Source organism: Raphanus sativus, chromosome 9 (genome assembly GCF_000801105.2).
Source record: "Raphanus sativus cultivar WK10039 chromosome 9, ASM80110v3, whole genome shotgun sequence".
Classification (NCBI taxonomy): Eukaryota; Viridiplantae; Streptophyta; class Magnoliopsida; order Brassicales; family Brassicaceae; genus Raphanus; species Raphanus sativus.
This window is the reverse complement of record NC_079519.1, coordinates 21,994,956-22,018,959: the sequence shown is the minus strand read 5'-3', so window position 1 is coordinate 22,018,959 and position 24,004 is coordinate 21,994,956. Positions and strand designations below refer to the sequence as shown.

Sequence of the window (24,004 nt, the reverse complement as noted above, 5' to 3'; positions counted from 1 at the left end):
CGGACTTTTTTGGGCCTGGCCCATTTCTAAGATATCGGGTTTATTCAGTCAATGAAAGCCTCTTCGAATAGTTTTGTTCGTTGATGGTTCTTCTTACAGACTAAGTTGGGTTTCCTGAGATAGTTTAGTGGCAAGAAGTGCAGCAGTTTCAGATTAGATAGATAGCTCAGTTTGCAATTTTGTTACATATGTTAGCTAAGTTGTTGTTTCCTAAAAAAAAAGTTGTTGTACTTTTAGTAACAGCTTATGAATTTGGTAGATTATTACTATGAGAAGGATGAAGTCATTAGGTTTAATCTTTGTGATCCAATAACTCCGTTACATCTCATGTTCCTCCATCACCTGGATTAGTCCATGCGTTCGATCTCTGTCGTTCAAACAGAAAGTCTATTCCTCGTTCTACAGATAATGTTTTGATCAATACTATCACTCCTCGCTAAGATTCCTGCTTCTTCACTCTGAAATAAATTACCAGCATCTATTTGTCTCTTGCAGCGCACTCAACGTCCAGCCTTTTTAGCTTTGTGGATACAACAAGTATCCCAGTCTTTATGCCTTTTGTTTCAGCCAATATTTTTTCTATCTAATGAAAATATTGTCATCTCATGCCTCTTAATTACACTACAAGAAATTAGATTATCAATAACTTTATAAAACAATGTTTGTTAATTAGATCATCCGATTTCTCAAAGCACTATGCAAAGCTCAAATTGAAGCGTGCATGATTACCTATTTATTTCACCAAGAAGTAAGTCAATAACAACAAGTTCCTCTTTTTCAGATCAAATGTTATCTTATTAGCTATCTTAGTTGCAGAAAGCTGTGAAAACAAAAGACAATTTTGGAATTAGCTATAAGGAAGGAGAAGGTTGCTCAGATCTAAACTGGATTTAAGACTTAATTAAGAGCCACCAGAAACACTTCCACTGAAAATCTCAATAGTATCACCGTTATCAACACGGTGCCACCGGAAAGACCGGTCATCCTCCATCACATTCTGTTTGTATATAAAGAAATAACCTTCTTGAGGCAGACTTAACTGAAACCTCTGTTGAACCTTAACCAGCTCCTTCCTCAGCTCTCCCACGTTATCACTCGCGTTCACCTCCACCGGAATCTTCATTGTCCCGCTTTTCGGCAGCACCATCACTCTCAGTTTCTTAGGGTTGTTGTTGTTGTTGTTGTTGTTGGTCCTAGATATCATCACAGGCAAATCTTGACCGTTGAGGATCTGTTCTGTTGAGTTTGACGGTGGAGATTGCTCGGTTTTTAGCACTTGATTGTTGCTGCGCTGTTGGTCGTTGTTACCAGGAGAAGAGCTGATAATCTGTAGATGAGAGTTGTTGAGGATGGCACATTGCTCGATGTCGTGATCGTCTTGAAGAACCTTGCCTTGGAAGAAAAGGATTTGTTTGGAGACAGGGATACGTTGATACTTTTCGATCTTTTGTTTGATCTCTAGCACTGTGTCCCAGTAACCTAGTTCAATGCAGAACGTTGGGCCTCTTTGTACCTCGAAGAACACATCCATATTGTGATATCAACTGGGTGTTTCAAGATCAATGGCAACTGATGATGAAGAGGAAAGTAACGTAACGTCAACTTCGGACTTTTTTTGCAACGATAATTTCCTCATTATGTGTTAACTACTTACCTATTTTCATGGATTCTTGATTTCTTTTTTTTTATAGTTATTTTCGCATTTTTCTTTCTTAGTATCGAAAATGATATTATCCTTCATTTTTGCTTTCAGCGTATTTTACTTCCTTTTTTTCCTGACAACAACATTACTAGAATATATTTTTTATTAAAAGATTTGATTCTAGTAGAATTGTAATCATCATTCGTCAACAGCTTTAACTCATCGTATTATTTGGAAATTCAACAAACGGGTTTTGTTTTCTGTTTTCTTAATACCATGACAAATTTTTCTACAAAGAATGATGTATATTCCTATTTAACAGGATTACCTCGAATATGTCAATAAGAGATTACCTACAATAATTTGAATAATTTTTTTAAGTTGTTTTAACTAACATATATGACTATGAACTAATAATATATACACTATTTACTCTATAAACTAATAGAGAACCTGATAGAGAACCTAGCTAATAGAGGCCAAAATAAGCATACCAGAAACCTAGTTCTATAAAAAGGTAAAAATTGTGTTATACACTTATACTAAATGTAAGAACTAGTAAGTAACTACTTTAGATATTATGGATTTGAGTTGAGTAGGAAATTGTTAATTAGATATTATATCTATTAATTTATTATAAACTATATTAATATCCTGTGGTGGGTTTAATTCAGACAGAAATAAAAAAAATCCATTTTGAAATATATTATTATTTGTTTGAATTTGGTCAAAAATAATACTTTCAAACTAATTATGTGATAAATTAAATCTTGAGTAATAATGGTGTTTGATTCATCTTTACTATGACTCAACACAAATTAAGAACTCCATAATTACACCTCTTTATGTTTGTTGTGGTTTTGCAAAAAGAAAAAAAAAACTATAACATTATGATTTGTAACATAACGTAGTGATGGTGGTCTTCATTCTTTTTATTTCTATATAAGAGCTTTTTACCTGTATAGAACATACGAGGCTGCGAGCAATCAACAAATGCCAACAGATTCTCCATTTTTGAATACTTTGTGTATGACTTTATATCATGAATCGAGCAAACTTTTACTCCCAATTTAGTTTTCCAAAAATTTGCCAAGCGACCTGTCATTTCTTCTCATTTACTCTAGTCACGGTAACATTATAAAAAAACACTCTTAAATTTACTGTAAGATTTATAAGTGGAACGTATTTTACTCTATTTTCTATTCTTTCCTTCTTTTACCTTTTAAAGTTTCTGACTTTTTCACCTTTTAAATTACTTTTATTTACTCTATATTTTCCCCATCACAACCTTTATTATTTGTTTTATTTTTTGAATTAGAAGTATACTACAAACCCCAATACACTTCCTCGGCTATGTAGATATGATGTTATATTTTAGACCTTATTTGAATACTGGCAGAGAGAGTTTATCCATATACTACAGGTCTACAGCTATATATGAAGATTAATATGAAATATTCCATAGGCATAGATATCCAAGTTAATTAAAAAAAAAAGAGTATACCACAAAATTTTGGTTCATTATTCTCTATTCTTCCGTGTTTAACATATGGGATGGGACCATGAACTAATATGTATATGACTAAAATATAACAGCTTCAACAAGTTGTATTTCAGAGGCTTTATACGATTCTCTTGAAAACTATATAAAAAGCAATAACTAATAATAATAAAAAAGTTTACATGCAATGTGTTCACTTTACGTAAACCTGATTCTTTTCTTCTCCATACACTTCAAGAACTTATTTACTTTTCTCTTCTTCATACATAACCTCCACACACTCCAAACTTTCCTCCAAAAACTCCTATACAAAAAAGAAAAGAAAATCCTAGTATACTCAAAGCACGTACGCAATGACACCAGACCGGTCAACTATCCCGATCCGGTCCAGTCCCGGGGCTCAAACTCCCCGGTCTCAAACTCAACCCATGAAGCGTCACCATTCAGCTAGCTACTATGCTCACCGTGTCAAAGAAAGTCTCTCAACCCGAATATCCAAGTTCATCTGCGCAATGTTTCTCTTGGTCCTATTCTTTATAGGCATCATTGGCTTCATCCTTTGGCTCAGCTTACGCCCTCATCGACCACGGTTCCACATCCAAGACTTCGTTGTCCAAGGTCTAGACCAGCCTACAGGATTCGAGAACGCAAGAGTTGCTTTCAACGTAGCCATATATAACCCAAACCAAAACATGGGTGTTTTCTTTGATTCCATGGACGGTTTCATCTACTACAAAGATCAACGGGTCGGGTCAAGCCCATTGCTAAGCCCGTTTTTTCAGCACCCGACTAACACAACGATAGTGAAGGGGACGCTTACAGGAGCTTCCTTAACGGTGAATAGTAACCGTTGGACCGAGTTTAGTAATGATCGTGCTCAAGGGACAGTGGCTTTTAGGCTTGATATAGTTTCAGTTATTCGGTTTAAACTGTCTAGGTGGATTAGTAGGCACCATAGAATGCATGCTAATTGCGATATAGTGGTTGGACCGGACGGTTTGATCATGCCCAAGTTTAACCATAAACGCTGTCCTGTCTACTTCACCTAGATTTGATTGATTGATTGATTAATTGATTGGTTGTTTGTTGTTTTCTCTTTTGTATTTCACTTTCACATTTCCTTTTGATTGATTTTACTTTCTTGTAATTTGGATTTGAGAGTGTATGGAAAACATAAGATAATGTTTGGTTACAAAAACTAAGAGTTTGGTTAATGTGATAAGTTATGGTTTCCTCTTGCTCGAGATCTGAGCTTCAGCAATCTGCCTTCTCCATTGATGAATTGGAACCTGCAATTAGAACACTTTTTTTTAAAGATGGAACAACGTTTCTCACAAGCAAAAAGCAGAGTCCGGCTCTGTTTTAGTCGGATACAGATTGATTCATGTTCTTGTTTCGACTAATACCAACTATGGATCGATGAATATTTGAAATTCTTTTAAAAAGTTGAGTGTCACAAAGACGAGAAGATAGATATGCTTACAGCAGGAAAGCCACCGAAATCTCCTGTTTCACTAATGTTTTTGGTGACACAACTATTTGCAGCTAGTCGAACCTATTAAACAAAAAACAAAAACGGCATATATATCAATATGAAGTGCGACACAATTATTCAACTTGAGGGGGGAGACTACAAGTGTTAACCTTGGATACAATTGTGACGTGGTCTCGAACAGCAACACGTCCACCTAAAACTACATAATCACCAATCCTACAACAAACATTGACAACCATGTTAACCCCCGGAAGCTTACAGTTGGTCTCAACAGAGTTTTTCAGTAACTAGGGATTATAAGCACTTACTCCGCTGATCCAGCAATGCCTACTTGGCCACAGAGCAAGCAAGACTTGCCAATAATCACATTGTGACCTATCTGCATCACAAAAAATGAATATTGATTCTCATTGTAGTACACTGTGATCTATGGGCCAGTTACAAGATTAAATCTAAGACGCACCTGAACTAAATTGTCTATCTTAGTATCATCCCCAATCACGGTATCTCTCCAGCTGCATAAATTGTTAAACAGGTTATGGTCCTTATGGTGGAAGCTAGTGAATGAAATATCTCCTACCTGCCCCGATCAATGCATGTGTTTGCTCCAATTTCAACACGATCCCCTATCTTCACATTTAGAGCCTAAGGAGACAGAGAAAGAAACAAAAGAGTCAAACAAAGTACTACTACTTAGGATTCATAATAGTGTTGCAATGCAAATAGTTTTATTCAGATTCATTCAAGAAAGCAAAATCTTACTTGAGGCTTCTTCAGCATGTTTCCGTGGTCATCCACGTAAAACCCAAATCCTGAACAGTCAAAACACCAATGCCAATTCTCAGAAGCATATTGAGTTACACTCAAGAAGTCAAATGATGTGGTCCATACCGTCTTGGCCAATGCAGACTCCATTATGGATGACACATAACTCTCCAATACTACAATTGCTCACTGAAACACTATACCTGTATACAAAAAATCCAGCAAGTAAGATTCTTACAACACTTTTTTCCTAAAAACACATATACAAAATGGTTTTACCCAATCTTGGTGGAAGGACCGATTATGACTGAGGGTCCAACTACAGTGTTAGATCCTATATGAACCTCTGCACCCAACATAGCCTTTTCGTGAACTACTGCTCCAAACTCAACCAGAGCCGAGGAATCAATTACGGCTGAGCTATGGTATGTTCCTCCTCCGTTTCTCCATCTTAGAAACCCTTTCTCAACAACATTACCTCCTCCACGACTTGACTCTAGTCTTTTACAATTTGCGAAAACCACAGGAAGAAGTATCATCAACAACTAAAGAAGAGACATTTCAACAAACACCTGGTGTGCACGACAACTTGATGAGCTAAAAAGGCAGAGAAAATTGCAAAGAGACTCTCACCCGTCACATGGAGAAGCAGTAACGGTGGTGTACTCTGTTGAGGAAACGCATAAACTTCGGCAACTGAAGAAAGAGACAGGTAGGTTCTTCAAGAGGACGCCATGAGTGGAGGAAGCTGAGAAAAGTCTCCGCAACTTTGTCGCCATAGTCAAAACCCTAATGTTAGCAACCAAAAGAAGAAAAATTAAAGCTTGCAACTTTTTCCTTGAACAAAACAAATTTATATTAGACGATGGCGTCCGGCGTGTTCAGATAATCAGGCGACGGCTCTGTTCACAGGAACGGCAAAAGAGTCAACCTAATATGGATGTCTGAAAAGTTATGGGGTCTATTTGTAAGAATACCAAACAATAGGGGGCGTTAAAAGTCAATCTCAAGATTATACTCTCTCAACTGTACGTGTTCTGTTCTTTCGAGTGGGGTAAAAAGTCAGTAGTAGACCAGACAGACGTGAACTGTAGAAAATAAAATGTGCATAAAAAGAAAAGGAGTTTAGAAAGATGTAGATCACAAAGATTAGATCATTTTCCAATGAACAAAGAAAAAAAATATAAATAACAATTAGGAATGGAAATCTGTGTTGTTCTGGTGGAGTTTAGTTAGAGGTTTGTCAAATTCCATTCAAGTTGGTAGGCTCTGCTCTGTCAAATTCATGGTTCTTCTTGTGTGTTTTTATAAGTGTGGAAGTTGGCTACGGCGAATTGCTGAAAATTTTGAACGTCATTTATATTAGTTTTAAGTATTTTAGATATATTCTCAGTTTTAACCGTTAAAATTATAATTGGTGAAGGAAGAATTGAACATTATCTGATTGAATATGAAAACGACCATCTTCAAATGCAATCTCAAATGTTGCATCTGAATAACCGTTTCCAAAAATGCATGTTTTAGAAAGAATGCAATCTCAGATATTGTATACTTAATTTGTACATTTTTAATGTTTATTATGTAATAATGATAATTTTTTAGTTTAAAAAAAAATTATATTGATTAAACTTAGTATCATGAAAAAATGTATTTTCAAAACATACATTTTGTGAAACAGAAAGTGAGTATATATTAATCGCAAACAATTTTGAGATAATGTATATATAATTTGTAAAGATTCCTAAAAACCTTTGACCTGACCTAATTTTCTATTAGATCGTTATGTCAATGATTACTACACATCTGGCAAATCTGTGACAGAACATTTTTAGTTTATTTTTCTGAACAAGTCTTACCAATGGATACGAAGCTTGAAAAAAAAAATTCTGAATAAACAATCTTTGATTATCAACGACTCAAGAATTTATTATGATAGAAATTAGACTTTGACCTCAATTCCAAGAAACTTCCATGAGTTATATCAAGAAACTCAAACCCAGGATCTATCTTTTTGTAATAACCTCAAAGGCTCAAAGAAACAGAGCAAAAAAAAAACAGAGTAATACACATGTCGTCTTGTTTCGAATACTCTGTTTCTCTGATCTCAGTGTTCTTCTTTATAATCTTAAACACAGCTTCTTCTGCCACAGTTCCAACTTATCTCTTCCACATATGTCCAAACACAACAACATTCACAAGAAACAGCACTTACTTAACCAATCTCCGAACCGTTCTCTCATCTCTCTCCTCTCCAAACGCAGATTACGCCTCACGTTTTGATAACGCAACCGCTGGTGATGATAACAACAACAGAGTATATGGCGTTTTCCTCTGCCGCGGAGACGTCTCAGCAGAGATTTGCCGTGATTGCGTCGCGTTCGCGGCCAACGAAACGCTCCACAGGTGTCCAAGAGAGAAGGAGACGGTGATCTGGTACGACGAGTGTATGGTAAGATACTCTAATCAAAGTATCGTAGGTAAAATGAGGGTTAGGCCTGCTGCTTTCTTGTACAACAAGCAAAACGTTACAGAGAGCCAACTTAGCCGTTTCAACGAGTCTTTGGCTGCTTTGTTGATCGATGTTTCGGTAAAGGCAGCTTCGAGCTCGACAAAGTTTGCTACGGAGAAAGCGAACTTCACGGTTTTTCAGACCATTTATAGCCTTGTGCAGTGCACGCCAGACTTGACGAATCTTGATTGCGAAAGCTGTTTGAGACAAACAATTGACCGGTTGCCTATATGTTGTGATCGACGAATTGGCGGGAGAGTAATCGCTTCGAGTTGTAGCTTTAGATATGAGCTTTATCCGTTTTACAATGAGACCATTACTGCGGCTGCTCCGCCACCTAGTGTGTCTGCCCCACCGCCGCAGCTTTCTTCCCAGCCTCCAGGTGAAACCTTGAAACGTTTAGAACACAAATCTTGATACTGTATAGAAACATAGAAACATACTTTTTGATATTTGTGCTTAGGGAAAGGCAAGAGCTCAACAGTGGTAGTAACCGCGGTTGCTGTACCGGTCTCTGTATGCTTGTTACTTCTTGGTGCTGCATGTTGTTTACTAGCAAGAAGAAGAAGAAGGAATAAGCTCAGTGCTGAAGGAGAGGATCTAGGTAAGGTTTGAGACAATCTTGTCATTTGCTAGTCTAGTTTAGTGCTGGGCATTCGAGTTTTTAGTTTGGGTCACTTTGGGTTATTCGGTTTTCGGGATATTAGGTTTAGGGGTATTTAGAACCCGTTTAGGAAAAAGAGATTTCCCTGATCAAATTCGGGTAATGTCCAGTTCGGATCGAGTTTCTATTTTTTTTATATAAAACCTAAAGTAGAACCAAATTAGAAATAGTTCGAGTTTGGTTTAGATTTAAAGTCACATCCAAAAAAATAATTTGACTGGATAAATCGAAAAAAATTCGGACATTAGGGGTTTTGGATATATTTTATTTACAAATTATATATAACATATATAAATTAAAAATAGTTAATTTTAATTATATTTCGAATATTCGAATGCCCATTCGGTTAGGTTCAATTTTGGTTTTTTCGAGTTTAGAAAAATAAAACCTTTCAGGTTTTTCTAAATTTCAGTCTGGTTTCGGATAATATGCCTAGGACTAGTCTAGTTTATTGAACGTCTTTTTTCTTTGAGATTTGCTTCCTTTTTGAATGTAGATGAAGATGGTATTACATCAACCGAAACACTACACTTCCAGTTTAGCGAAATCGAAGCAGCAACAGATAAGTTTTCAGACAGTAACAAGCTTGGTCATGGCGGGTTTGGTGAAGTGTTCAAGGTAACTTAATCTTTGTGATCATAACTCAACAAACCCATAAAGATACTTTTGTGTAAAAGTCTACTGTAAAAAACATTCAGGGACAGCTCATAACCGGAGAAACAGTAGCCATAAAGAGACTATCTCGAGGCTCGACACAAGGAGCAGAAGAATTCAAGAACGAAGTTGACGTGGTCGCCAAGCTACAGCACAGGAACCTTGCTAAGCTTTTGGGATATTGTTTAGACGGAGAAGAGAAGATACTTGTGTATGAGTTTGTACCAAACAAAAGCCTTGACTACTTCCTGTTCGGTAATAACCAAAACTATCATTCATTTTCCTCTTGCATTTTGTATGATTGTTGCATTATATGTAGATAATGAGAAGAGCAGACTTTTGGATTGGCAAAGAAGATACAAGATCATTGAAGGGATAGCTCGAGGAATACTGTATTTACATCGAGATTCACGGCTTACAATCATTCACCGTGATCTTAAAGCAAGCAACATACTCTTAGATGCAGACTTGAGTCCCAAGATCTCAGATTTTGGTATGGCAAGGATCTTTGGTGTTGATCAAACTCAAGCCAATACTCAAAGAATCGTCGGTACATAGTAAGAGTTGTTTCTTCTTTTTGTTATTATCCAAATCTTTTGATTCTAACAAGTACTCTATCTCTATCTCTAGTGGATATATGTCGCCAGAATATGCAATCCACGGGCAGTACTCTGTGAAGTCAGATGTTTATAGCTTCGGAGTCTTGGTTCTTGAACTCATTACCGGCAAGAAAAACAGTAGCTTCTATGAAGAAGATGGTCTTGGAGATTTAGTCACATATGTGAGTTGATATATATACCAATAAAAGAATGTTATCAAGAACAATGAAAAATCTGAAGAATAACTTTGCAGGTGTGGAAGCTATGGGTAAATAATTCACCATTGGAGTTAGTAGATGAAGCGATGAGAGGGAGTTTTCAGACAAATGAAGTGATAAGATGCATTCACATTGCTTTATTATGTGTTCAAGATGATTCTTCCGAGAGACCATCAATGGATAACATTCTTGTGATGATGAACAGCTTCACTGTTACTCTACCGATTCCAAAACGGTCTGGACTTCATCTCCGAACCATGAGAGACCCAAGAGTTCAACAGTCAGGAGCTTCTCCGTCTGATCAATCTTTGACAAGCAAGTCTGTTGATGATTCTTCAATCACTATTGTTTATCCCCGTTGACTTTTTCCATGTATTCTAACAATGTTGTGTTTAAACTATGTGGAACAGAACAAGAAGTATTTACTAAATGTTCCTCCTATAATAAGACAACTAGATTTTGACCCACGCTTTCAAAGCGCGGGTTTATTTTCCTTTATTTTTTTTTTTAAATTGACAAATATTTAGTAAATGTCATATTTTTATATATTTGTTTTTTTATAAAAGACTTAAGTTTTTTTTTTATCGTGTTTCATTTTAAAAGAGTATAGGCCAGAACACAATATTCGGACCCGAAGAACCAACCCGAAACCGACCCAAAAATCAGGGTCCCGAACCCGATCAGACCCGGGATAAATATCCGAATGAGTTCTAAATTGCTATATCCGAAGAACCGGTCCCGAATCCGACCCAAACCGAGAACCAAATGAATACCCGAAGATATCTGAAATATATCTAAAATATATGTTATAATTATTTTTATAATTATTTTAATTTTTAAATTAATTTTATAAGTTAACTATAGTAGTTATTTTGGTATTTTGAGTATTTTTGGATAAAATATGTTAGTTTGGATAAAAGTTTACCCAAAAAACTGTATAAAATGTATATTTTTGGTTACTATTGAATAATTTGGATACAAAAATTTGAACCGAATCAGATACTTTGGTTACTTTAAGTACAAATAACCGAACCCGTTAGATACTTTGGTTATTTGGTTATTTTGCAGGTTCTTATGCATGAGAACCGAACCCACCCGGACCCGGAAAGACCCGACTGGAACCCAACCCGAAATTTTATAATACCCGAATGAGGTTTAATTTCAAAACCCGAATGGGGTTTAATTTTAAAACCCGAAAAACTTGATATCCGAAAGAACCAATCCGTACCAGAATGGGTATCCGAACGTCCAGGTCTAATGAGTATTTATGTTTAGAAAATTAAACTTTATTTTTTAATGAATTAAGTTGGTATAACTCTGATATATTAATTTTATTATGTGGTTATTTTTTAATAAAAAAATATATACTTTTAATAAAGATTTATACTTTTCAATGAAAAAATTCAATTTTTTTTATGAATGCTTAAATTATATTAAAAATAAAAAACATAATAATTAAGTTATTAATTTTTGTTCACTACACAAAATATTAAGAATGTTTGAAAATAAATTATTTGAATTAGAGAAAAAAAATAAGAATTGGATCTGATTTCTTAATCGGCCCAAATGGCCCAAGAGAGATGATGTGGGCAGTGGGCTGGATCCAAAAAAAATGACCCAATAAAAATGTATTATTAATATTACTTGATTGCCCTTAATGAAATAAGCAATGTGAGTTAAAGAAAGGGCATGTTTAGTAAAAAAACCAAATGTGCTTGTACTTTAATAGTATAGATCTGCATTGTTCCTAATATATGCATCCTGGATTCAATTCTTCACTAGAGCATATCATTTCTTTTTTCTTCCGCAAAAAAGTTGCCATTTTACTTTTCTTTTTTAAAAGTTTCAGGTCCGCCTCCCGTCGTAACATTCCTATGGTGCATTGATCTATCAAAAACGTCTCTTTCGAGTAACTAAATAAAATACTGAAGTAAAAATTCTAAATGTCTTCCTCATGTAGGAAAATCACAGATGACAATACCCAAACTCTCTTGTCTTCTCTATTCTGTCTTAGTAGGTGGAGACACATTATTGACCAGTTGACCCGTAACGATGATAGCTAATATCTGCAGCACCGCTCCTGCAATCGGCAAACAAAAACACAAATATCTATATGTTATCACCACTCCGAAATCCGAATGAATGTTTAAAGTTTAAGTGTAGTCTACAAAAGAAAACCAATGAGAGGGATTGTTACCTAATTGAGCAGAAATGAAGCCTAAAAGCTCAAGCTTGGCGGTTGTTCCAGAGCTATTCCGTTCCTACAACAACATGTATTGAGAGTCTAAGGTGATAGCAACAACAACACCAAGCTCAGTTTTAATATTTGCTGTCATACTGTTATTTATTACAATCATCATCACAAGTTGTTTCCGACTAGGAAAAGAAAATCTTTTGTCTGCTTAAGACCATTGTTAATCTGCTGCTTCTAAAAGTAAAGTATGTTGGGGAGTTGAGCAATTTACCTCCATTGTTAATCTGCTCCTAACAGCAGAAAACACAGAAAGAAGCATGACAAGGGTGGAGGCAGCCGTGTAGAGCCTCAAAAGGTTTACTCTGCTTCGTTTGCAAGCTTTTTCCAACAGAAACAACAACAAAAATAAAGAAACAAAAGAAAATGGTAAAAAATTGAGGCGGAAGAAGAGAAGTATTAACCAAAATCAGCAATGAATGAAAAGAGTAAGCCAACAGCAGCAGATGCAATTCCAAGTGTGTTCCTCTCCTCATTTTTAGTACTACTTGTCATGAATGCGCACGACAGTCCAATTACATATATCGTTGCCTGCAAACAAGAACCAAAGAAATGCATTTATAAAAATGGAATTACAGGACCTAATCTAGAATCAAAAGGAGATTCAAAGGAAACTGTACCTGAACAAGGATCAAGAGACGGAGACGAGATCTCCCTTTAGTGACCTTCGCGTAACCTAAGAGGCCCATAGATTAAGAAGAGATAGAAAAAAAAAGAAAAGACAGGGGTTTATGTAAAAAACTCACGAGAGTCAACGACCATCCGGTACGAGAAATCAGATCCATCGGTACCACTTGGCCTCCCCGCCGCCGTCGTCGTTTTCCTCTTCTGCATCGGAGTGATTGTGTGGTAAGGGTAACAAAACACGTCGACGAAGCTATTTGATCTCTGTATGAGAGACAGAACTGAAGCATTTAACCGAGATAAATCCAAAACCGAGATAAACCGAACGGGAAAGATACCCGGTTAGAGTTCAGTTACAATTTTTTAAACCCTAAGAGCATCCGCATTAGCGGTTGTTAAGCGGGTCATGGGCTCGAGTTCTAAAGGCCGAAACAATTAAAGAAAATGAAAAATGGGTTTATTTGCGTGAACCGGGCCTTACGGATGAACCCGTAAGAAGGGAGTTCAAGCCACGCGTCGATCAATCATTGGCTTCTCCAATCCGCGTTGACGAGGAAGAAAGCAGGGTTTCCGTGTTATTCGACTCATTTCTCTTTTCTCTGTAAACTCTAGGGTTTCTTCTCTCGGGGGCGATTTTTTGTGCGACGGCGAATCCCGAAGGTTCTCTCCATCCAATCGACGACGGAGTGTCATTTACACGATCTCAGGTGAGTATCTACTAGATTTACGGTTTCTATAGTCCATGTTCGGGTCGAAAGCGATTGTTCGATTTGAAATCGATTTGGGCGTTTCGAGATTTAGAGTTCAATATTGTCATGGGGTTTCGATAATCGTCATCAGGGTTGTATTTACCCAGTTAGGGTTCGTTAATCGGGGATTCGATGTTGATTTGGGGATTTAGGGTTACGGTTCCAAATTGATTTGGGGGTTTTAGGTTAGGGTTGTTAATCGATTGTGTGGGTTTCGTTTGATGATTTTAAATCGTCCATGAGTGGTTTATTGATTCGTTTTGATTTTATTGTTAACTTTTATGAGTTTGCTAATGAGTTTTGTTTGTGTTTCTGCTACAGATGGATCCCGCAGCAGAGAGAAGAGACGCAAAGAGGAACATTGAGTACAACAACTCATTAGGCTATGTGGCGGATTCAGAGTATTCCAAAAAGGTGTTACTGCGGTGGGAGAATGATTGGTGAGGTTCAGAGGAAGGAGGAGCACGACACTCTTCCTGGGAAGCGGTTCTTCACCTGCATAAACTACGAGGTAAGAAAGAAACATAGTTTATTGTTTCTGTTATTATTTAGTTTCTGTTTTTAATTTCAGTACATGGTTTTACCAAGGCTGATGGGCTCCACTACCGTCAGCCTTGGGTGATTGGTGTACAGGAGGAGATCGAAAGGCTGACTAGCCGGCTGGAGGAGGCTGAGAAGGTTATCAAGGAGGTGCCCATCCTCAATGAACAGATCGTGTCTCTAGAGGTTAGTGATCATTCATTGAATTGTAATGGTTATTGTTTGTTGCTCTTTCATTAGTTATTAGTTCAATTAAAAGAGAGTATTAACTCATTTTCATTGTTGTTTCCATGTACAGGAACAGGTTAAAAGCCTCTTTGGTCTGCTCGATGTTCTCACTGTGAAGGTGCATGACCTGGAGATGATCTGCTTGGATTGAAAAGCAAAGGTACCGTCTTATCTCATTTCTACTTCATGTTTGTTGCTTGCTGTTGTGGTTCATTTGGGTATAGGGTTGGAGTTGAAGTTGTATGGGCTGGAGTATACATGCCATGTTTGTTGCTTGCTGTTGCTTGCTGTTGTGGTTCATGAGTATTTGGGTATACATGCCATGTTTGTTGCTTGCTGTTGTGGTTCATGAGTATTTAATTTTGTTTCTTGTTTTCTTTTGTCTTGCAGGTCACGGGCTGGAGTTGAAGTTGTATGGCAGGAAGGGAATCCACATGTTTCATTAGCTTTATGGTTGTAGTGTATCACGGGAAAGTGTAGTGTTTTGTATCTTTCTACACTTCATTTCAATTAAGTTGTCTATGTACTTTGTACTTTTTTGGTTGCTCACGGGAAAGTGTAGCAACCACATGTCTTGAACTTGTTTGGTTGTATTGGCTATGTACTTGAAGAACTCTGCCTACTCTATATATAAAGCTTTGTTTGCTCTAGTATCAACAAGAGTATCTCTCGAGAAACATTCTGTCTCTGCTCTTCTTTCTATATACTCTCAACAACACTATCTCTCAACATAGTCAACAACACTATCTCTTCTCACTATCTCTCTCGACATACTATCAAAACAAGTATACTCTTCTCTCTATCACTCTTCTCTCTATATACTCTTGTCTCTATCTCTCTTTGTCAATGAAATTTATTTTTTTAAGGCTAAGAAATGTTTTTTTTTAGATATATTTCTCATTAAACTAGTGAGATTTTTTTTTTTTTAAGATATATTTCTCATTAAACTAGTGAAGATTAATCTAATTTTATGTTTGGAGAAGTTCAACGAAGCGATAATAGAATTGTTTGGAGATGAGTATCTACGAAAACCTACACCAGCTGATCTTCAACGATTACTCGATATCGGAGAGGTACGCGGATTTCCGGGAATGATAGGCAGCATCGACTGTACGCATTGGGAGTGGAAAAACTGCCCAAGGTCTTGGAGAGGACAGTACACACGAGGTCACGGAAAGCCGACCATTGTCTTAGAGGCTGTGGCATCACAGGATCTTTGGATATGGCACACATTTTTCGGTTTACCAGGTACCCTAAACGATATTAATGTTCTCGATCGGTCACAAGTATTTTCTGACATTATACAAGGTCGAGCTCCTAAAGTTAATTTCACGGTCAACGGCCACAATTATCGTATGGCGTACTACCTTACAGACGGAATCTATCCAAAATGGTCAACATTTATCCAATCCATTCCACTACCTCAAGGTCTTAAAGCTGAGCTTTTTGCTGAAAAACAAGAATCCGCCAGAAAAAATGTCGAACGTGCTTTCGGAGTTTTGCAATCGAGGTTTGCAATAGTAAAAAATCCTGCTCTACTATGGGACAAGGAAAAGATTGGAAAGATTATGAAAACTTGTGTCATACTACACAATATGATAGTACAGAACGAACGAAACACATATATTCTGTCTGATACATCTGAGTTCGAGTCAGGAGAGTCAAGCAGGAGTTCACAGGTGGAAATCTCGCAACCTACGGACTCTCCTTCCAACTTCGTTAATAGGCATGGCATTCAAGCTCAAATTCGGGATCAACAAAAACATGATCGTTTGAAAGCCGATTTAGTTGAAAATATATGGCACAAATTTGGTAATCTAGATGAATAATCTTTGTATGTTTTTTAATTTCCATTGTATTAAATAAAAAAAATATTTTAAAAATAAAATATTATTTTATTCTTATGAACCCCATTTTCGGGTTCACTAATGGAAAAGCAAAATTAATACGGGTTCGTCACTATTCCCGGATCCACCCAAAAACAATAAAAAAATCCCTATGAACCCCCCCCTTGGGGTTCACTAATGGGCATGCTCTAATAACAATCAAAATCGCGACGACATCTAATCGGCTCATCTCAACTACTACATGACTGACTGCTATAACCGAATCAAATTCGAAGAGCAAAGGATCAATTGCGATCCATGGAAACAGCTCATCCAAGAAGAAGATCAAAAGAATCTAACCTTGATCGTATTTACCAAGCCGAGAGAGAGAGAGAGAGAGAGTAGAGAAGAATTGTTTTTCGATTTGTGAAAGAGAAAGAGGTGTTTTATTTTCTTGAGATGCTATTTTTTCCTTTTTGAACTTTAAATTTTATTAAAAGCCTTAAAGGCTGGCTGGTACGAGTACAAATGAAGTTGTCGGTAAAGAATTCACCATTGGAGCTACTAGATGAAGCAATGAGAGGGACTTTTCAGACAAACGAATTGATCAGATTGCATTCACATTGCTCTGTTATGTGTTCGAGATGATTCTTCCGAGAGACCTTCAATGGATAACATTCTTGTAATGATGAACGGTCTAGACTTGAGACTCTAGAGTTCAACGGTCAGGAGCTTCTCCACCTGATCAATCTTTGACAAAGCAAGTCTGTTGATGATTCTTCCCCAACTAGTTAGTTTACCCTCTCTCTACTTAGATCTTGATTGGAACAGTTAGTACCTACCAGTAATGTTTTGTTTAAACCATGTGAAACAGAACAGCAAGTGTTTACTTATGTCCTATAAAGACAACCTGCTTCTGGTCACATAACTGATAAATCTCTCTGGATAAGAACTGCAGATCAATCAATTTTCTCATACAAGTAGATAGATAGAAAGTAGTAGTTTCCACAATCAAATGGAATCTAGAAACAAATCTGCATATGAACTCAAGGGCGCTTCATACAGCAAGACAGACACTAAGTCAAAACCACACAATCAGTTATTACAAACCTCTAAAAGCAAAGCAATTGCTTGTGTAAACACACACATATGAGGGACAAAACCACCAGTCTTTAACCGTAACTTAGGCGATTGTCAATAAGTTTTGAGGAAGTTTGTCTTCGCGGTATCCCAATCTCACATGCGTTGACTCTAGCAGCAAAACGAAGAGAACAGAGGGACTCTCCAGTAGAAGTTGGATCCGGTGATATGTTAACAAACATTAACGTCTTTGAGTCACCTCCTAAACATGGCTGTTACACACACAAAAAAAAAAAAAAGAAGAGAACGATTCTCCTTTATTAGAATGATTCAAGATAAACTCCAATATGTGCAGAATGATTCAGGAATACCAATGAAATCTAACCTGTAGCAGGTATGTCAACTTGGAGTTTCTGAAAGGAACATGATCCTCTTTCTTTGCCAGTGCAAATATAACATCACTCAAAGCAGACAAGCTTTTGTTTATTGCCTTGTGAAGGAAAGAACAAAGATTAGAGCGTTAGTGCAAATACTCCATGGGAATAGCTTGAAAGACTGTAACTTTGAAGCATGAAGAAGCAAAAAACCTGTGTTTCCTTTAATCGCTCTCCTGTTGCCCCACTCTTTGAGAGTCGCTCACTTCCAGCAAGATCAATTAGGTTAAGAACACCTTGTACCTGCTGTTCAGTGCTCTGAAATAGGAGAGAGCGTTGATGTTTGTTAAAGAAGAATTCCAAAGTGTAAATCAGCAACACAAAAGTAAATACGAAACTAGAAACACAGACAGATATTAACCTCATTCACACCAGAAATCCTAAGAGTAAACACGAAATGACTCCTCGAGGACTGCTCATTCATATGGGTCTTTCCAACAGACCTGCAGCAAAAGACCATAGCTTTGTAAATTGTGGTGACAGAAAATAACAACGTTCTCAGAAAACCATGTCATTTATATGCTACTATCTTAGTAGTTACCTAAACCAACGAAAGTAGTATGCAATACTAATGCAACATTTGAATGTAAGATACGGGAAATAATAAAGACAGGTCTTAAAACAGAAGACAAACCTGCTCTGACCAGCTTGCTGCAAGAGTGAGGAAATTTGTCCAATGCTGCATACATCTATTATAGTCAGGTCACTCACATGAGTGTTGCCGTTAACATCATGCGTGATTGCATATTGTCTTCCAGTGGTGTTACTGTCTCCTCGCACAGATTCTATTGCAATTGTTCGGTTTGTAGTAAGCAAGTCCCTGATGGACTCATTGTAGATCTCTAACATTGAGACCTGCAAATTAACTCACGTAAAAAATCATGCGAGCATTACACAAATGTTAAACCATTCTTGGACAAATCTATACCTGCATCTTGTATTTCCAGCCTTGTGCACTAAGAGACTGACTCGTTTTGAATATTTGCTCAAGTGATCGAGGGATCAGTCCTTTCTGCTCCGGCGCTTCAGGCCTGCCCATCATGGTATATGTTTTGCCAGAACCTGTTTGGCCGTATGCAAAAATACAAACCTATGTCCACAAAGATTTAATAAGATAAATGACAAAAGATCAGTCAAAAGTGTTGTCAGCTACAACTATACAAGCACAATAACCATGATTCAACAAGATAGTCAGAATAAAGAAGATAACAAACCTTGTAACCATCCAATGCGCTTTGTACAAGTTGAGATATTTCAAAGAATACTTCCTCCTGGGAAGCTCCATGGTCGAAGACCTTGTCGAATGTGAAAGGATGTTTGTTACCTGCAAACACAAATAGAGCACAAGGCATGAAAAACGAATTGAACAAAGCAAAGTAAAGTATCTGAGTCACTGAACTTACCACTTTGAACCACATCAATGCCTCTCCCAAGAGATTCAGATGCTGTAGGGTAAGCAATGACGCTGGCCTCTTGGCGTCCTCCATCATCGGGTAGCAAGGGGCGCACTCGGCAGAACACTCGTATGTTTCCTTTCAGTTCCTGAAATAAAAGCTTTGCTTAGCGCACATAGAGAAAACCGCTTGAGCTTAACATGTCGCCATAAATATATTTTCTTACAAGAATGGTGTTGTGAAGCTTCTTCCGTAACACCTCTCCTTCAAGAAGTTGGCGCTCTGTGTCTGCAAGGCGGTCTTGCAGCTCATGCATACGTCGTTTTTGATCCTCAAACTCCGTCATAGTAAGAGACATAGATGCATCTACCATCTGTAGAAAGCACATTTAAAAGTCAGCGTAAAGAACCAATCGGGTGGAGTATCTGAAAATTGGCAGATCACACCATTACCTTCAGCTTTTCTTTAGCAAAAGCTAATTCCTGCTCCAACATTTTTATACGCTCTTTTTGCAAGGAACATGTTTCCTGCACAACAAGATTGATACATTTAGACAACTTAATATAAAACGAAGAGGCAAAAATTCTACTCTGAACTAACCTCCAATGATCCTGATTTTGCAATCAAAATGTCCAGCTCATGAGATGACTTTCCAACACTCTCTTTATACTTGAGTATCTCATCAGCCAGCTTCTGTGTCTGTGCAACCTGGCGATCACGATCATCTCGGACTTGTTGAAGCTCACTCCGAAGGTTCTTGACTTCAGTCAGCAATGACTCCTTTTGTTTAACTGCTTCATCTTGAGTAACCTTTATCACAGAGGGAAAAGGAAACAAACTAAGAAACAATTATATCACTAACAATTCAAGGCATGCAGTAGATGAAGGATATCTACTCGGCTCGATGCTAGTTGATCTTGTAGTGATTTACTGTGACCCCTTAGTGTAGTAAGGTTCTCCAGTATGCTCGACTTTTCTTTTTCAGCACGAGTCTGTGCGTCTCGAACTGCTTCAAGATCAGTCTGGAGTTTGGAGTTATATTGTTGCAAACTTGTGTTGTACTCTTGCAGTCTTGTGTTAATATCTTTCAGGGTCATCTCCTACACATCAGAAGAATCCATTTAGCACAACAACTCGAAGATTTTACATAGAATGAAGCACAATGATGGAAAAGAAAATCAGTTGTACCTTATGCTTGCCAGCCATTATCTCTTCTTTCGCTTTGTCAAGCTCTCCTCTGAGAGAATCTCCAAGCTTTTCAGCTGCAACTCTGCATTCCTTTTCTCTTCTGTGATTTTCAATTGCATCCTAGTGGTCATAACCAAACTTGATAAGAGATTCTTTGAGAAATAAATAAGCTACTCCATTGGTAAGATTATTAAAGCGATAAGTAAGTCCTTACCAGCTTACTCAACTCCTCCTTTGAGAACTTCTCCTGTAGTGACGCTAGCTTCTCTTTCATCTCTGCTATAGTTGCTTGCAGCTCTTCTTCTTTGGTCTTTGCATCCAACTCTACAAGTAATCAGGAACAACATCAGCATTTAGCGACACAAAACTGATGTACAGATAACGCAGGAAAACTAAGTCACCTTTATCACTGAATCTTTTCTCTGCAGATTCCAGAGAAGAACGTAGACCATCCTTCTCCTGGACATGGGCTTCGTCCACTTGTTGGAACCATTTAACACAAACCTTAAGTCTTCTGATAATATCAGTCATCTGCTCAATCTTACCCTGCAAAAGAACATTCTTTTCAGTGAAAAAACAGCAAAAGAATAATATCTCCGAGAATTGAACAATTAACAAAAAACCAACCTTAGTATCAAACTTGCCAGCTTTAGCTCTCTCGTTAAGCAAAGCCAAGACTTCATCTTTAGTAAACTCGAGTTTACTACACTCCTCCACGCTTCCCACATCACTGTTGGCCGTAACGTCTTGTCTGTTCACTGTGGAAGCAACCTGTCTTCTTGCAGTACCTTGCGTCGTCTCCAATTTCCTTCGTCTATCTATAGGTATACTTGAGAGAGGTTCCCTTCTCTGCAAAATGGTTCACAAAAATAAATCAATCTCTCGATACAACAACGCAAAATCGCAACCCTAAATTAGTCAAAACAATTAGACGTAAAGATCTGTCTCCATCTACGAACAAAAGATCTGACATTTACAGTTAAAATATAAATCTCAATCTACGAAAAGAAAAGGCTTACGGCGTTTGGGCTGCGAGGAGCGCGATTCTGATTACGGATCGGCATCATCCGATTTTTGGATCCGAGCTACGCGATACGATGACAACAAATGAAAGAAGATTCTTGCAGAAACCTCCGATTGAGTAACAAGAATCTCGATCGAACTTGTTTTGAGACTGTGGAGATATTAGGGTTCGGCCCTTTTCGGAAGGGGGGGAGAGAGAGAGAGGGGAGGAAGAAGGAGGAGGAGGAGGAGCCTCTGTGTTTTTGAAAGTTTGAAAATAGATCTTGTGAATAATTGTAACGTTACTCTTTGTCCTCCATATACCTCTTATTTATTTATTCCATTTATATTAAAAAAGGGAATATTCAATTCTTAAAAGTATGGGCTTCATATGGGCCTATTTACTTTATTCTCGGCCCATAAATGTTAAACTAATCCGTACTTTTCTTGATTTTTTTTCTTCTCATTTTCTGCTCTTTAAGTTGGATTGGTTTAGTTGGATTTATGGTATACATTCCGGTTTTTAATTTGGTTTATTTTGGAGTATCGAAATTGGTCAACTTCATGCTACGACATACACTCCGGGTTGAGTTGATAACAATCTTACGTTGAAATACTGAGAATCTGTAAATATAATAATGTGGTTAAATCTTAAAAGTAAAACCATATTGAGTTATTTGGTTTACTTGAATTGAAGCTAAATTCTTATTCTTAATTCGGGTTACGGAATTGGTCAATTTCAACGCACGTGCAAATCACACTCCGAGTTCAATCTATCTCAATCTTACGTGGCGATACTGAGAATCAAGATGGCACGTGTCAGTATGGTAGTGGTTAAAACCACATCCTAGTTATCTAAAAAACAAGATGAATCAGATAAGGTCTTCCTTGTCACACATAACCAAAACCACCAGATATTATTATAACTCAAAACAAATCTCTTCTAACAATTATTTTCAAAGCAGCAACAGAAAAAAATGGCTCAAGCAGTGACTTCGATGGCTGGTTTACGTGGTGCATCTCAGGCTGTTCTTGAAGGAAGTTTCCAGAACAATGGCTCAAACCGTTTGAACATCTCCAGAGCCACGGTCCGGTCTCAGAGAACCGGGCTTGTGATCAGGGCTCAGCAGAACGAGTCATTACCGGAAAGCAGTCGCCGGTCTGTGATTGGGCTCGTTGCGGCTGGTTTAGTCGGTGGTTCGTTTGTTAAGTCTGCCTTCGCCACCGAAGCTCTTGCTATCAAAGTTGGTCCTCCTCCACCTCCTTCCGGTGGTCTACGTAAGTAAAACTCCTAACTGAATCAAGTTTCGCACTTAGACCAAATAAATGTCCGATTCAATCGGCGATTTTGGTTTAAAATTGATTTGGTATCTTCGTCTCAGTCCCTTAATTGTGTAAAAAAGGATTGATTTATTTTGCATGGTTTCGGTTTTGGTTTTATCAACTTTTGCATCTTTGATTTTTTTAAGTAAAACTAGAATCGAATCAAATTTCACACTATTGACTAATATTATATTAATTAATAATCATAATATTTTTTGTTTGGTTTACTCAAATAATTGCTGGTTTTAGGTTTACAGAAAAAAGAATCAAACCATATAAACCAAATAAAGTCCGGTTCAATAGGCGGTTTAATTGTTAATCGATTTTGGTTTCTTCTTCAAGAACACCCTTAGTTATAAAAATACGTATAGATCTATTTTGTATGGTTTCGGTTTACTTCAGTTTTGGTTTCTATCAAAATGTGTCTTTGACTTTTAATTAATAGTTTTGGTTCGTTTTACTATATTTCGGCTTGATTAAAATACAATTGTGGTTCGGTTTATCGGTTCTGTTTAATTGATTGTGACTTTTACTTGTGTGTGAGAGCAGCTGGAACCGATAACTCAGACCAAGCAAGAGACTTTTCACTGAAACTGAAAGACAGGTTTTACTTACAGCCATTGTCACCAACAGAAGCTGCAGCTAGGGCCAAAGAGTCTGCTAAAGAGATCATTAACGTTAAGTCTTTGATCGACAAAAAAGCGTGGCCTTACGTTCAGAATGATCTCCGTTTAAGAGCATCGTACCTCCGTTACGATCTTAACACCGTTATCTCCGCTAAGCCTAAGGAAGAGAAACAGAGCCTCAAAGAACTCACCGGCAAACTCTTCCAAACCATCGACAACGTAAGTTATTATTTAGGGTTTTGTTTTCTACGTGTTTCTTGGTTGAGAAGTAAGAGTTATTTGTTATGATTGGATTAATCTGAGATTGTTGTTTTCGTGATTTTTGGTATATGTGGAAGCTGGACTATGCGGCGAGGTCAAAGAGCAGCCCGGATGCTGAGAAGTATTACTCAGAGACTGTCTCGAGTTTGAACAATGTTCTTGCCAAGATTGGTTAAGGAAGAAAGATCTGCTCTTTAATGTATTGTTGTTGGTATTACTATCCAAGTACTATTGTCTTTCTCCTCCTCTTTCTTTCTGATCAAATCGGTTATATTTAATTTCAGTTTCAAGTTTTCGCCAAGTAAAAATAGTCATAGAATCACTTCTGGTCTGTTTTGCTTTACAATTAAATTAGATCAATTGAATTTATCAACGAAAAATAACGTCAACAAACAATATAATTTGAAATACTATATAGTCATTAGTCAAGG

General features: G+C 37.3%; 8 protein-coding genes across 9 annotated transcripts; 4 read left to right on the top strand and 4 right to left on the bottom strand.

Moving 5' to 3' along the window:
• Window positions 1-706: 706 nt before the first annotated feature.
• LOC108826779 (ubiquitin domain-containing protein 7SL RNA1) lies at window positions 707-1,769 on the bottom strand. Its single transcript, XM_018600138.2, has one exon. It carries the CDS (start codon window positions 1,529-1,531, stop codon window positions 902-904), a length of 630 nt encoding a protein of 209 aa, XP_018455640.1. The 5' UTR covers window positions 1,532-1,769; the 3' UTR covers window positions 707-901.
• Window positions 1,770-3,277: 1,508 nt separating this feature from the next.
• Window positions 3,278-4,365, top strand: LOC108826777 (NDR1/HIN1-like protein 26). Its single transcript, XM_018600136.2, has one exon. It carries the CDS (start codon window positions 3,497-3,499, stop codon window positions 4,190-4,192), a length of 696 nt encoding a protein of 231 aa, XP_018455638.1. The 5' UTR covers window positions 3,278-3,496; the 3' UTR covers window positions 4,193-4,365.
• On the bottom strand, window positions 4,302-6,399 carry LOC108826776 (probable UDP-3-O-acylglucosamine N-acyltransferase 2, mitochondrial). The gene is made up of 10 exons (XM_018600135.2): window positions 6,037-6,399; window positions 5,683-5,904; window positions 5,530-5,606; window positions 5,401-5,450; window positions 5,219-5,283; window positions 5,102-5,153; window positions 4,947-5,017; window positions 4,788-4,854; window positions 4,627-4,698; window positions 4,302-4,432 (listed from the first exon to the last, which is right to left on the bottom strand). The coding sequence occupies exons 1-10, from the start codon at window positions 6,180-6,182 to the stop codon at window positions 4,367-4,369; spliced, it is 888 nt and encodes a 295-aa protein (XP_018455637.1). The 5' UTR covers window positions 6,183-6,399; the 3' UTR covers window positions 4,302-4,366.
• Window positions 6,400-7,416: 1,017 nt separating this feature from the next.
• On the top strand, window positions 7,417-10,477 carry LOC108826100 (cysteine-rich receptor-like protein kinase 25). Its single transcript, XM_018599477.2, has 7 exons — window positions 7,417-8,294; window positions 8,376-8,516; window positions 9,073-9,194; window positions 9,275-9,485; window positions 9,550-9,787; window positions 9,861-10,011; window positions 10,083-10,477. Exons 1-7 carry the CDS (start codon window positions 7,472-7,474, stop codon window positions 10,407-10,409), a joined length of 2,013 nt encoding a protein of 670 aa, XP_018454979.1. The 5' UTR covers window positions 7,417-7,471; the 3' UTR covers window positions 10,410-10,477.
• Window positions 10,478-11,935: 1,458 nt separating this feature from the next.
• LOC108827183 (uncharacterized) lies at window positions 11,936-16,971 on the bottom strand. Of its 2 annotated transcripts, none has more exons than XM_056994491.1 (7): window positions 16,626-16,971; window positions 13,045-13,186; window positions 12,919-12,974; window positions 12,703-12,829; window positions 12,513-12,619; window positions 12,245-12,308; window positions 11,936-12,127 (listed from the first exon to the last, which is right to left on the bottom strand). In XM_056994491.1, the coding sequence occupies exons 2-7, from the start codon at window positions 13,130-13,132 to the stop codon at window positions 12,048-12,050; spliced, it is 522 nt and encodes a 173-aa protein (XP_056850471.1). In that variant the 5' UTR covers window positions 13,133-13,186; window positions 16,626-16,971; the 3' UTR covers window positions 11,936-12,047. The 2 variants fall into 2 exon arrangements, with proteins under 2 accessions (XP_056850471.1, XP_018456040.2); XM_018600538.2 differs by having other exon boundaries at window positions 13,045-13,203; window positions 16,626-16,970.
• On the top strand, window positions 13,275-15,032 carry LOC108826742 (uncharacterized). The gene is made up of 5 exons (XM_056994492.1): window positions 13,275-13,629; window positions 13,993-14,182; window positions 14,260-14,397; window positions 14,510-14,599; window positions 14,830-15,032. The coding sequence occupies exons 2-4, from the start codon at window positions 14,057-14,059 to the stop codon at window positions 14,588-14,590; spliced, it is 345 nt and encodes a 114-aa protein (XP_056850472.1). The 5' UTR covers window positions 13,275-13,629; window positions 13,993-14,056; the 3' UTR covers window positions 14,591-14,599; window positions 14,830-15,032.
• A 219-nt stretch (window positions 16,972-17,190) lies between the features above and the next one.
• LOC108828656 (kinesin-like protein KIN-14D) lies at window positions 17,191-21,666 on the bottom strand. The gene is made up of 17 exons (XM_018602405.2): window positions 21,381-21,666; window positions 20,989-21,210; window positions 20,763-20,907; window positions 20,576-20,685; window positions 20,362-20,481; window positions 20,070-20,273; window positions 19,774-19,983; window positions 19,626-19,700; window positions 19,400-19,546; window positions 19,183-19,321; window positions 18,994-19,103; window positions 18,708-18,869; window positions 18,414-18,634; window positions 18,141-18,222; window positions 17,933-18,037; window positions 17,731-17,835; window positions 17,191-17,617 (listed from the first exon to the last, which is right to left on the bottom strand). Exons 1-17 carry the CDS (start codon window positions 21,426-21,428, stop codon window positions 17,438-17,440), a joined length of 2,385 nt encoding a protein of 794 aa, XP_018457907.2. The 5' UTR covers window positions 21,429-21,666; the 3' UTR covers window positions 17,191-17,437.
• Window positions 21,667-22,258: 592 nt separating this feature from the next.
• On the top strand, window positions 22,259-23,868 carry LOC108823423 (oxygen-evolving enhancer protein 3-2, chloroplastic). The gene is made up of 3 exons (XM_018596619.2): window positions 22,259-22,641; window positions 23,236-23,531; window positions 23,651-23,868. The coding sequence occupies exons 1-3, from the start codon at window positions 22,341-22,343 to the stop codon at window positions 23,747-23,749; spliced, it is 696 nt and encodes a 231-aa protein (XP_018452121.2). The 5' UTR covers window positions 22,259-22,340; the 3' UTR covers window positions 23,750-23,868.
• The last annotated feature ends 136 nt before the right edge of the window (window positions 23,869-24,004 follow it).